Raw genomic sequence first — 14,040 nt, 5'->3', positions numbered from 1 at the left:
AGACAGACTTACAAGATGTCCATTATTTTAGTGGGATGCATTAAGTCAGGAAATGTGAAAAGTAAGGTTCACATAGAAAAGTTAGCTCAATCATTTCACACATTTTGTACGGTGTACATTGAGCAAAATAAAAAACAAATTACATTTTTAAAAGAGAGGCAAAAATCGAAAATACTATCTTTACATACATTTACATATATTTGTAATAATGGACATTAGGAACTGCTATTTATTATATGTTATTCGCTTATAATTTAAAACCTCACTAAATAATTTCAAGTAATCAGATTGTGCACATTGCTGGTTTGTATAACCATGTGCTCCTGTTACTGTTACCTTCATCTTCCCCCATTCCCTCCTTTTTTGTTACTTTCACTCATATGTTGTCTTAATATAGACAAGCTTTTTAGGGTGGTGACTGTCTTTCTTTATGTTTGTACGTTGCCTAGCAGGAGAGGGGCCGAATTGTGATCTGAGCCTCTAGGTACTACTGAACAATAAATACAATAACAAATATAGGAGATCCTGTAATTGGATCTATGCAGATGGGCCCTTATTTCCATATGGTGTCACACTGAAATCATAGGCACCACAATCAATCTGCTATAGAATTAAGGCCCACATACATTATATGGCTAACTTAATGTTTCTCTACAAACTTTACATTTTGCATTTATTTGAATTATGCAACCTTAAAGTTGTATTAATGCAGGATTTTTTGCATGTGAAATGTTTAAATAGTAAATGTGTTATTTATACTTATATTTAACAAGATGAAGATGTAATGTAAAATAGATTACTCTGATTTTAAAATGCTGCTTACCTGACCCCAAAGTGTCATCCCTTGAGAGAATTTTTGGTGAGCAAGAATGTTTTTGTGGAGATTAAGGTTAACAATCCTGCAAGGCTGCTGCTTTCCTTTTGTCCCCACAGCCACATCACATATATCTGGCATTTGCCCTTTGCATTATATTCTGTTGCCTTGGTAACACAACACTGGGTGCTGATTCTGTTGCACAGGGTTGTAACAAATCATTTATTTGATTAAACTTGCCTTATTTTCCTCTTCAAAATGGTCCACAAACAGAGCATGATTTGCACAAATGTATTTATTATCCAAATTATGTTCTCATTGAGTTCTGCAAATACTTTTTGGATGGTAGATAATTTTTAAATAGTCCTTTAAACACATGCAATGTGTAGCATTTGAAACTGAAGCTGCTTTGATTGGACATGTAGGTTTTCTGATTGGATTCATCTGGTTTCTGGTGTGAATCCTTAAAATTAATTAAAAATTGCTTTTAGTTAATGTTCTGTGGCGTTAGCTCAAAATGTGTAGTTTCAGTGAACAATCTGGAGAGTAAACTCGCTTGCTAGAATATTTGCAGAAAGCAAACACAGAAAGAGTATAAAGAATCATAATGTACTTTATAAATTTGGTGAATTATTTCTGTAAAACTTTTGCACCATTTGCCCACTAAATTCAATATTAGAAAAATATATTTAAAAAAGATAGCATGGCAAAAGTCGGGCTACCAAGAGAGGGTCACACTATTTCACATATGTGATGTTATGGTATTAATAAATACATGCACCTAATAATACTGCATCATTTCTCACCACTGAACATATATAACATGAACCAAGTTTTAACTCCCAGGTGTTATCTGTAAATTTATAATGCCTTGAAACCTCATTCTGATAGATGCTGTCTGTATAGAAACATAGGGTGCCACGGTCCCCATCCCAAAGACCTTCCAAACTATTTAAGACTGGACACACGTGAAAATAACAGAAAGGTAGAGAAAGGGAGGATGTGGGTAACAGTAATTACACTCTGTGCTTCAGTCCATCTGTCAATTTGATTAATTGAATGGAACATTGAAGATACACTGATTTAATTGTAAGGTGCTTAGATATTAAGGTGATGAGCACTATAGAAAAGATGATAAATAAATAGCACATATTTGCATATAGTAGCTATGCACATACCGTAATTTAAAAGGGCTCCTTTCCTCAGAAACTGAATTTGAGCAGCTGCTGTGCCACCACTGTAGAATCGTTTATATTATCTATTTGTGTAGGAAGCTGGTGCCAGCTTTCCGTGTGTTCCACAATTGTCTGCCTTCAAAACGTAATCTGCAGCCTTGCTGCGTACAGTACAGAAAAGCACATTATCATCACTGTGAAATTTATTCTTGCCAAACTCGGTGACATGGTCTTTAGGGGTGATTTTTAAAGCTTTCTGCATCTTTTCATGACTTTAATTACACACATCTGGAGGTTGAAGTGAAATTTGAAATGCATTAAAACATGAACCCGCCGTTGAGTAACCTCTATACACTGGAAGCAGTTTATTGGAGTATGTTTAGCTATGTAAATTTAAAGCGCATTCAAATATCAACCACAAGAGGGGGAGATTGCACGCACTGAATAAGTGACACTGTTACTCTAAAATTTAGATGCCAATTATGTATAATCTACATATGATATGTTATCCTTAATGAGCATTTTATCCCACATCTTATTCACATGCCTATGACAAATAGCTGGGGAGTTATGAAAACCCTGGGAAGTTCTAGTGAAACAGAACTGTCATCTAATTACTGTTTTATGCAAACCAAAGTGTCCTGATACTGTCACCAATTTAATTCTATCAATTAGGGGAAGTAAATTTTAGGGCATTTTTAAACTCCTTCCGAGGTTTTTCTGTAAGTCTCTATTAAGGTGCTGCAAAGTATCTCAGATCATTCAAAACTAGATCTCTCGCTACAACACTGGTACTTTCTGTATAATTTAGTTAATAGTTGTGACATTCTGTACCTCGGGGGAATACCCTGCACCCCCATGTTCATCCTTATAATATGATTGTGTGGTATCCAATGCAAAGTTTGTCATGTTGGGTGTCTTTGGAAGGTTCATTATGCACTGAGCATGGTTGTTATAGTGATGTTATAGTAATGTCATAGGTTGTAATTTCATGTATATAGTTATGAGGTTGAAAATGTGTCCTCATGGCTTAAAACAAGCCCAGGCAAAAACTCTCCAAGAACAGAGAGGCAGTTCACACCTCATCAGGACATGTATGGGACAAACCCAGCCCAGCCTCACAGGAACAAAGGACACTGGCCTAGATAGCAACAAAAGAATCTGTTAGACTCTCGACGTAGTTCACCCTGCTTCCTTTGGTCAGTTTGGGATTACGATGAGGTAATGCTCACTGATTCTGAAGGCGGGGTAAAGCCAAGAGGGAAGAAAGAACATGATAAAAAGGAGAGACGCTTGCCATGCTCGTCCTCTCTCTTCCACCTCCATCTACAGACATCACCCCCAAGCAACTGACACCAAGTGACTGAAGGGCAACCAGCCAACCTGTGGTGGGAAGCATCTGAGTTTGTAAGGGCACTGAAAGTGTTAAGAGCAGCTTAGAATGTGTTTTGCTTTTATTTCATTTGACCAAATCTGACTTCTTGTTCTTTGACTTATAATCACTTAAAATCTATCTTTGTAGTTAATAAATTTGTTTGTTTATTCTACCTGAAGCAGTGCATTTGGTTTGAAGTGTGTGAAACTCCATTAAGATAACAAACCTGGTACATATCAATTTCTTTGTTAAATTGACCAACTCATATAAGCTTGCAGCATCCAGTGGGCATAACTGGACGTTGCAAGATGGAGGTTTCTAGGGTTGTGTCTGGGACCGGAGACATTGGCTAGTGTCATTCGGTTGCATAATCCAAGCAGCTGCTGGCCAAAAGTGCTCACTCATGCAGCTGGGAGCAGCTTACATGCCAGAGGCTGTGCGTGAACATCCCGGGAGTGGGGGTTCTCACAGCAGAGCAGGGTAAAGCTGGCTCCAGAGTCCAGGATTGGAGTGACCTAGCAGATCACCAGTCCAGATAACACCAGGGGAAAGTCACAATAGTTAATTTATGCTTTTATTTTTTCACGAAATGTAAAAGCTAAAGATTCTCTCTAAAAACACAAATTCCTCATTTTTCTGTGGCAAATGGATTTCTAGAATCCCTGGTAATAACATAACTTGTTGGGACTAAGTGTTATTGGCACATATAACATGGGGCGAGGGAGGGAAATTACTTTTGTACCTAAATGCAGAAGTGACAATAGCAGAATACGAAGGACAAGAGAAGCAGAACATGTCATTCCCATTATCCAGACATAAGATTAAATGTGACAGAAAATGGGTTTAAAGACTTTAAGATCACAGAAATATATGTCAAAAAAGAAAAACAAGGTTTTTAACAATGATAAAATAGTACCATAGCATTATCAGTGATGACAGTAACTATCTCATTATTTCAAAGCAATTTGTAACATAGTACAGCAGTGCAGCACATCTGCTCGGTGTCAAGGACATGTAAAGTCATATGGTCGTGCAACAAATTGATGACAAAAAAGGATTGCTCTGTCCCTAAATGGCTAACTTAATTAACTATGCTGTAGGTTCTCTATATTCTGAGATGCACCTTGGAAGAAAGTCATACCAAAGGAAGATTCAAATGTTCAGTGCTTTTATTTCACAAATGCATGAATATTTCAGCAAACATAGTATCATCACTAAGGCTACGGTTTAGTCATGGGTATTTTTAGTAAAAGTCATGGACAGGTTACGGGCAGTAAACAAAGATTAATTGCCTGTGACCTGCCCCTTACTTGCACTATATACCCCTGACAAATTTCGGGGAGGTAGGGGTGCCAGGGATGGGGGCCGCTGGTGTTGGGAGGGAGGGTAGGTGGCGGCGCACAGCTTGGGGCCCCCGCTGGTACCAGCAGGGGCAGTTGGCGGGGCTGGTTGGCTCGCTACTTGGCCCCGTGCCTCCCTGGAAGCGGTGACACCACCCCGACTGCCGGCTCTGCAGCTCCCATTGGCCAGGAATGGTGGCCAACGGGAGCTGTGGGGGCGGTGGCTGCAGGCAGAGGCAGCATGCAGAGCTGCCTGGCCACGCTTCCACCTAGGAGCTGAGGGATGTCGCCACTTCCAGGGAGCCTCCCCCCCGAGGAAAGTGCTGCCCAGAGCTCTCACCCCCTCCTGCGCCACAACACACAGCCGTGAGCCCCCTCCCATACCCAAACTCCTCCTGCTGTTGAGGGGTTGCGGTGACCAGAGACTACCCCAGTAGTGGTCCGTGTGACTGGCCCAGGGGCCGTCCGAGCTGCTCAGGCAGGCCCCGGGCCAGTCACACCGGCCACTGCAGAAGTCATGGAGGTCCCGGAAAGTCATGGACTTCCGTGACCTCTGTGACAAACTCACAGCCTTAATCATCACTAATATTTTTTCCACACAGCAGTGAGGCCCAAAGAGCACATAAAACTATGGCATATTGGTGTTACTGACCTATACTCTTTATCAGATGTTGACAAAGAATTGGTAAAGTGAGAAAAAAGTTCAGATATAAATATGCGCCAAATCTATTTCTGGTGTAACTTGATTGATTGATTTTAATGAAAAATAGTCTCAAAGTATTTCAATTTGGGTACCTAAAAACTCAAGACACCCAGAATTAGAGGCCACCTTTGAAAATTTGCCAACATACCTTCCTTGTTGTGCCAGTCTCCCCCATCAATATACTGTGGTAATATCTACTTCTCATGGGATATAAGGCTTAGTTCATGGAGTCACATGAAGGAAAATTGACCCAGTAAAGCTACCCTGTCTTGCAAATATAACTAACCTTTAACTTGTAGTTAATGGATTACTAACATTTATTTATAACACAGAAAATAATATATAATTAAATAAATACAATAAAATACACCACCAAGTCTGTGCAAACATATGATAACCACTAAAATATAAACCTTTTTATGCTACCAACATGTCATAACATTTAAATATCATTCCTAAAATATTAAGATAGGTCAATAAAATAACTAATAGATATTAAAGAAATTACATGTTAGCTGACTGTATATTCTATTAATCATGTTGTATGTTAATTTATTGGCATACAATATGTCAGTATTATAAATTACTTGTTTCGGTTGTATTGTTTAATGTTCAATACAAGTAAGACCATATACATTTACATGCAATTGATATTCTTTCAGACATGATAGTATAATTCTGTGAAAATACAGGTAATGTTTATTACTCTTTAGAGCAATCACATTCTCCAGTTTAGTTCTGGGCTTTCTAAAAGAATGTGCTTTCTTCATAATGTATTGAGAGTCTACAGAAGTCAAAAGAAAATAATTACAAAAAAGTATTCACATTAATTTTGTAATTTTTGTAATTAACAGTTTTATAAAGCATACTCTTACTCATAAAAGTAATTCCTATTTGAGTAGTCTCATTGACTTCAATAAGATTACTCACATGACTACGGACTACTCATGAGCAAGAATTGCAGGAATGCGATCCCTTATGTTTTGAAACCATGTTTTTAGTTTAACATGTCTAACCATTGAGCTCAATTCTGCTCTCAGATATAACTCTCTGAGTGGAGGAATTGGGCCAATTAACCTTTTTCTCCAGTACCGTTATAACCCTAATAAATTGTAGAGCTACATAAATATCACACCATATTCTAACAACTCTTTGGAGGCAAGGCAATGGAAACTATAAAGTAACTGACACTACCACATTATTCCCTGATCATTGGATAATTCTGCAGTCCTTAGTCAGGCAAAGCCCCCATTGAACTCCATGGGAGATTTAGCTGATTAAGTACTGCCAAATCTGTTCCTTTGTAATTATTTGTCACCAATGTACATATATCAGGATTATGTGTACCATCATTATTAGTATCTGCAGTTGTATTATTGTGGGCTGTGATCATATGTAACCTCTCAAGGGGGAGACCGAGAGGGGTGGTGATGGTATTAAAGGACTATATTGAACAATGTGCCAGACAAAAATGGACTTTTGGAACACATGTTAAGTGGTTTTCCTGGGCAATAGCTAGGAAGAAATGAATGCAAATTCCCCACTTCCTGTTATGCAAAAACTCAGTCTTTTGAAGTTATACTCTGAGGCATGAGCCATTGTCTGCTGATCACCTGTTATATGAGGCCAAGATCAAAGGCCCAAGTTATTACAAAGGAAAGACTGAACTATTCATGGCTCTTCTGGTTCTGAATCTGGGACAGTTATGAACTTGTAACGCACAGGGTAAACTCAGTTGTGAATTTTGAACATGTATATAGATTATTTTATGTTTTTTCTGTAATGCTTTCACTTTAACATCACTTTAACAATAAATGTGCTTGCTTATAAAGAGCTGTATGATGACTTATAATTTTGGACATAACCTCTGGAGAGAAAGCAAAGTGCAGATATTGACCTTTGGCCTTTTAGGTGGTCTGGCTTGCTGGGGATATCACAGTGTAGGCAGGGAACTGTGCAGCCTAGAAAAACCTCAGTCATAAGTAAGAGAGATGTGGGTCTTTGCCTGAGGAGCTGGGAGCCTAGAAGGGATGCTCTTAAGGGTACCATGGAGGGGGAATACAGGTGCCGTGGCTCTGACCTGTGACAGATGTATGAAATGTAAACATTTTAAAATAGTAGTGAAGAAATGACTGAGAGAACTGTTGCTAATTTGTGGGATAACAGAAGTGGGGAAATTAGGAATGAAGTCAAAGCATATGTTAAACTGACAAATTATCTTAACTCACACATTCATTTTTATTACTGAAGCATTGGTGTCAGAAGGGCAGAACAAAAGTAACTGCTTAACCAAGCCACATGTCTTACATTTGTCCTCTCCATGCCCTTGTGTAACACTGATGTATCTAAAGGTAAGTGCTACTCCTCTGATAGGATGCATTGTGTAATTTACTAGTTGTTTGTGCTTTAAGGAGAGCAACCTGCTCTCCATAGATGAAAAAAAGTTAAAGCCACTTAATGCACAGGCGTAAAATGCTTTATGATCTTTAGGCAGCATATAGCATTGTACATGACTTAGCCTGGAACAGTGGGTCAAATCATCTGCTGGTGTAATTGCATAAACTTCAGTGTAGCTGCACTAGCAGAGAAATTGGCAGGCTATTTTAAAACAAACAACATTCAATTTTTAATGACTGCATCTACTACCACCTCTTTTTTATCTGTGCCTTAAATTTTGCTTTCCTCTTGAATTATCGTTATGAGCAAAAAAAAATCATTTCAGTCAGCTCTTTCACATTGTTTCATTCTCAAAAATTATACATAGGTTTGTTTACAGATATTTTATTGGATTTAAAGACATTTCTTAGTCATTAGATATGCAAAATCTAGCACAGCTTTAAGAAAAAATTAAAGGAACATATCTATTTTCAAATAAAAATCTGAGTGAAGCATCACTATATATATATTTGACGAAATACAGATATAAATAATGGCAAGAGTTTTACCATGGGTTATGATTCCATCAGATGCCCAAAGCAAAACAAGATTAGGCCTAAACAGTGCTTGGATAGAAGACCTCCAAGGAAAGTCAGATTGCTATAATAAACACTATTTGTGATTCAGTCGGTGTCGTTCTTTCCGCTGACTCAATGCTGACCGTAGCCCACCAAGTTGCTAGTGATGGCGATAGTTAAAAATACTATGGGCCTGATTCTCTATTTCCTTGAACCTGTCATTTACACCTTGATAAACTGCACATCCAACATGTCATAGCATTTTACATCAACTTTACTCACTTTACATGGGTGTAAACTACTACACAAGGACAAAGCAGTGGAGAATAAGGCCCTGTATTTTTGATGAGAAGTGACAATTAAGTTGTAAAAACTCATGGTTAGTAAGACTCCACCCTAGATTTTGCAAGAATAGTAGTGTTAGCTTCAGTGTCCTGATCAAATCTGAAACTGGGTTATTATACTATATAGTTACTTACATTTTTTTCTTGTGGTTTCATTTTGATACTTTTCACTTTTCCTGAATTGTTCTGAACATTTGCTTTCCATTAAGAACAAACAGCTGTGTTTTAACCCAAGTGACAGTTGCTTTCAGTGGGAGGATTGTGAACTACATCATATTTAAGCATAGTTTGTAAATAATTTGGGGATTATCTAGGGAAAAAAGTAGTATAAAAGTAGATGTTACCTTCTTGACACTAAAATCTCGATACCAATAGCAAACTGTTTACTATTTTTGTTAACAGGATTTGACCTAAATCTTATTACAAACTACAGATTTATTTAAAGAACAAGCTCTTTAAATTTACAAAATTTCATTTATGTTCTTATGAAAGTCATCTTGGTAAATGTTGGCTAACTTCATATGGCTGCCTGATACCAAATTATTAAGCCAGTGCTATTTTTGTTTTTATTTCCTTGTAATAGAGCAGGTAACATCTGAGAATACCTGGCACTGACTGGTGCAATCTTGATCTAAGACTGATATGTTAAAAGTGGCCATTATGGCCTGCACAGACAGGAGATGTCAATTGCAACTAGACTCATGGGGATCTGGAAGGTTTAACCATTCTATAGTCACATGCACTGTGTCTCACTAAAATCAAAGGAATCCAACTGAAGAATTAAAATCTTATTTCTGCCATCTCAAATATTACAGAAAGACAGTGTATATTAGGCACTTCTGGAAAACACTTTCACTAGGATGTGTGCATGAAAGCATAAGATTCTGCTTTTGCCCTGCTCTTTTTTGCAGTTAGCACTGCACTAAAAATATTAATATAGTTCTACGAACTACCTGTGTTAAGTCCCAATCCTATAAGGCTCAGGTGGGCAGACCCATTCACCAGCACAGAGCCGCACTGACTTCAATGGTGTGTCTGCATAGCCAATTTCAGGACTGGGGCCTTATACTGTATAGTGTTTGAAACAGAAATATTAGCCACAAATAATAGCCACAAAGAGAGAGTCAATTCCAGACATTAATACTGACTTGACTTTTCCAAAATGCCAGCCCAATGCACATGTGGTATTTTTTAAAATTATCCAGATAGTCTCAACTATCAGAAAAGATTTCTATAGCTTTCCCCTCTGGAATTTTATTTTTTTTACATTGCTTAAGCAGGGTACATGCTATAGCCAAATGCTTAGTATAATTCTGTCTAGCATAGGATCAGTTTACTGCTTCAAATATATTGTCACTATAGTATACATTATTCATTAGGGCAAATTCAGACCCCAGTGCTTGGCCCAAGTAGCTAGGCCGAGCACTGGGAAAAAAAGGAATCTTTCTCACCCATGTTGTGGAAAATTACAGAACCCTTCTGTGAAGGCTACTTTCAGGCCAGTACCCCTCCACAGGACAGATGTCTGTCTCCCTTCCTTATTTCCAATCTTCCCATGCTTGTCTCTGTGCGTGGAACCCAGCAACCCTAATTAGCACCTCTTCCTCTGTGAGGTGGGGGGCTAAATTTGCCCCAGGAACTATATGTAGATTAATAGTAATACTAAAAGTCCATTGCAAGTTTAACATTCTTATCATAATAGGTTATTATGTTAAAAAATCCAAGCAATATACTTAGTCTAGTGGTTACCATATAGTATTTCTACACCTAAGGTGGACTGTGAGGTACAAAGTGAAAGTACATATCTTGAAGTGTCTTTTAGTTCAGTTAAAATACGGACTATTTACAATTTTTTAAAAAAAAATCCATTACTTGACTTTAGAAATACTTGTCCACTTTGATTTTAAAAGTGAGGAGTTTTAGGTATTTTTCAGTACTGTATTTGGTATTTTATATACACTGAAACACACACACTTCCAATTTAGTTAATTAAAGCAATAATATATAGAATTTGTGATACAAACTACTGCAGAGGCTAGCCCAGTGACTTAGGGCTGGTCTACACTAACGCTGTAAGTCGATCTAAGTTACGTTACTTCAGTTTAGTAAATTACGTAACTTAAGTCAACGTAACTTAGGTCGATTTACAGCAGTGTTTACACCGTGCTATTGTTGATGGGAGACACTTTCCCATTGACATAGCTTCCACCTTTCAGGGAGGTGGAGTACAGACGTCAATGGGAGAGCACTCTCCCATGGACTTAGCGTGTCTTCACCAGGCTCACTAAATCAATACGCTGCATCGATCGCAGCAATGCTGATTTAGCCAGTAGTATACACATGGCTGTAGTATGTAGCACTATATACTTGACAGATGGAAGTCCTAGGTCTGAGAGCAATCTCAAGAATCTTGGTCTTTTGGCCTACTTATGTTTGGCAACACTACCAAGATGACATCTGCAAAGGTGCAGGAGGTTGCTGTGTGAATCCCACACCATACAGCAATTGCTTACAATATGGTGTCAGTCTCAGAGGTTGTCTGACAACAGCGTCAGGATGAAGACAGCAAGTACAGGAGTAGGGAAAACAGGCCACAATGAAATAAAACTGTAAAAATCATTATTCCCTTCACACTAAATATCCAGAGTCAATGCCTTGTGAATGTGAAGGCCTTTTTGGCATTTGCTCTTGCTGTTGTCAATGTAGCAAGGGTAAACTGACACATGATGTTTACAGCTCCTCTGCTAGGATTAAACTAAAAATTCAGCATATTTCTACTCCATTAGTTATGGAGGAAAAATATCAACACAATTTTCTTGCTCAGTGATTTGTCCACTGAGGCATTCATGAAGATACAAGTAACAGTGCATAGATATTACAAAATTAAACCCCTATTACTGTACTTCTTGAAAAGTGATGTTGCTCTGCAAATTATTCAAATGACATCTGAAAAGAAGTTGCATATAAATCCTATAGAAAAGTTGATATACATGATTACCATAAAAACAAACAATTCTACAACATAAGTTATCAATAGAACATGTTTATAATATAAACTTTTTGCAAAAACCTATAGCAACAGCTAAAAATAATATGTTTTAAGTAATTGTGCATTTAAGTAGACTGTTATAACTTATAATGTTTCAAAATGCTCCAGAGCACACTGCCTTACAGATGACCATGGGTCTCTGTATTTATTAAACTGAATCATCTGACAATGAAACTCAGTTAAGGCTCTTGGCATTGGTGTGACTTCTTCCCACTCAGACCTGTTGCTATGGTAGACTTGTACTTCATCTGTAATTTCATCTGGAGCATAGTCACCACCTAGTATGTAAATTTTATCTTCTATTCCAACTGCCCCTGCATTAAAGCCAGCACATTCAAAAGATCCTTCCCCTTTCCAAACACAAGTTTCTGGACAAAAACTATAAACCTTGTAGGTGGAAAGATCACATATATACAACGTGCAGTTCACTGGAACAGCTTTGATTAAAGTTGCATGAAAAAACTGCCCAAACTCTGCTACAAGCTCAGACCATTGATCAGTCATAGCATTGTACTTAAAGAAACAATCCAGAGATGGATTAAAGGCATCCGTAATCTCTACTTCAGCACCAAGGACATAAATTATATTTTGACATGCACTTGCTTCTGGATAGTATATGCCTCTTGGTAACGGGCTTACAGATTTCCATTCTTTGGAGAGAGGATTGTAAGATTCCACATCCAAAAGACTTCTGATGTCCTGAGCTCCTTTAGTCTTTCCACCTATTATAAATAACTGATTTAGAGTCATGACAGATGTGTGCATAGTCCTTGGTTTTTTCATTGTTGACACTATGGAGAAATCATTGCTGACTGGGCAGTAGCACCAAGTCTGATCAGTGGCATCATGAAAAGGTTCAGCAATATGAAGTCTAACAGTCCTACAGCAGTTCCCTTTGCACCCACCAGTTATAAATATTTTTTCTCCATAATTAGATAAACTTGACCCAGGCAGATCAATGATGTGTGTGTGGGGCAGTTCTTTCCATTTATCAGTTTTGATATTATAGCAAAATGTCTGTCTGTCTTCCCCATTTTCTTCAGTCTTGTGAACAAATATATATTTTTCTGTTGTTGAAGGACGAGCATCTGGAAATAGTCCACTGGAGTTTTGTACACTTTTAATTGCATCATTGATTATTCCTAAGCAGTCAGTGCTCTGAAGCAAATATTCTTCAGAATGCAACAAGTCCTTCAGTGTCTTTTCAGGTAACTGATGTAATCTCACTTTTTTAATCAAGTGATGGAGATGCTTCTGTCTTGTTTCTAAATTATGTTTGGTCCACTGTAGGACAGCTTTCAACACAGATTCTTCCTCAGGGACATATAGCTCATCTGCTTCAATACATTTTTGCAATATCTCAAAATTCATCTCCAAGAAATCACTAGATTTGAGTAGCAAGGAAAAGCAGTGCTGTGCAAACTCTAGTGCATGATCAAACAAATGAGCAGAACCATAACTTTCTGATATAGACAACAACTGTAAACAGTTCCCAAGATCAACACTTTCTATTAGAAATTCACTGCAAGCTTTGGAGAGGTGTGAAACTTGAAGAAATGATGACAACTGGAAGAACATTTCCACATTATCATTTGTTATCTCAGTTTTTCCTGTATAGGCATAATCGAGAAAAGCCTTCACTGCCTTGGGTGATAAATTACTAATAGTAACATTCCCATCATCTCTTTCTTTCATGTTAACCTCAAACATGGCTCTGCAAGTAAAATACAGGAGACATATACACAAATTAAATAACATTATAGATCTAGCAAACAGAAGACAAGAAAACAGTATACTGAGAGGGAGAAAAAAAATCTAGATCAGTGGTTCTCAACCTGGATTACACATACCCCTGGGAGTACGCAGACGTCTTCCAGGGGGTACATCAACTCATCTAGATATTGCCTGGTTTTACAACAGGCTACATATAAAGCACTAGTGAAGTCAGTACAAACTAAAATTTCATACAATTACATGTTTTTCCCCCTCTATGTACTATACTCTGAAATGTAAGTACAATGTTTATATTCCAATTTATTTATTTTATAATTATATAGTAAAAATGAGAAAGAAGCAATTTTAGTAATAGTGTGGCTGTGACACTTTTATATTTTTGTCTGATTAAGTAAGCATGTAGTTTTTAAGTCAGGTGAAACTTGGGGGTTCACAAGACAAATCAGATTCCTGAAAGGGATACAGTAGTTTGGAAAGGCTGAAAACCACTGATCTAGATGGCGCAATAAAATAATACAGCAGATAAGCTGAGTGGGGTTAAAATATGAAGGG

At 37.7% G+C, this 14,040-nt stretch overlaps 1 protein-coding gene across 1 annotated transcript; it reads right to left on the bottom strand.

The window, feature by feature from the left end:
- Positions 1–5,449: 5,449 nt before the first annotated feature.
- KBTBD3 (kelch repeat and BTB domain containing 3) lies at positions 5,450–13,697 on the bottom strand. Its single transcript, XM_045018788.1, has one exon. The coding sequence runs from the start codon at positions 13,510–13,512 to the stop codon at positions 11,839–11,841; it is 1,674 nt and encodes a 557-aa protein (XP_044874723.1). The 5' UTR covers positions 13,513–13,697; the 3' UTR covers positions 5,450–11,838.
- Between the last annotated feature and the right edge of the window lie 343 nt (positions 13,698–14,040).

The sequence above is a fragment of the Mauremys mutica genome, chromosome 1, assembly GCF_020497125.1.
Source record: "Mauremys mutica isolate MM-2020 ecotype Southern chromosome 1, ASM2049712v1, whole genome shotgun sequence".
Lineage (NCBI taxonomy): Eukaryota > Metazoa > Chordata > Testudines > Geoemydidae > Mauremys > Mauremys mutica.
This window is presented reverse-complemented; position numbering and strand designations above follow the sequence as displayed.

Excerpts from the sequence above, each read along its gene's own strand:
- KBTBD3 (XM_045018788.1), bottom strand. The coding sequence starts at position 13,512 with ATGTTATTTAATTTGTGTATATGTCTCCTGTATTTTACTTGCAGAGCC.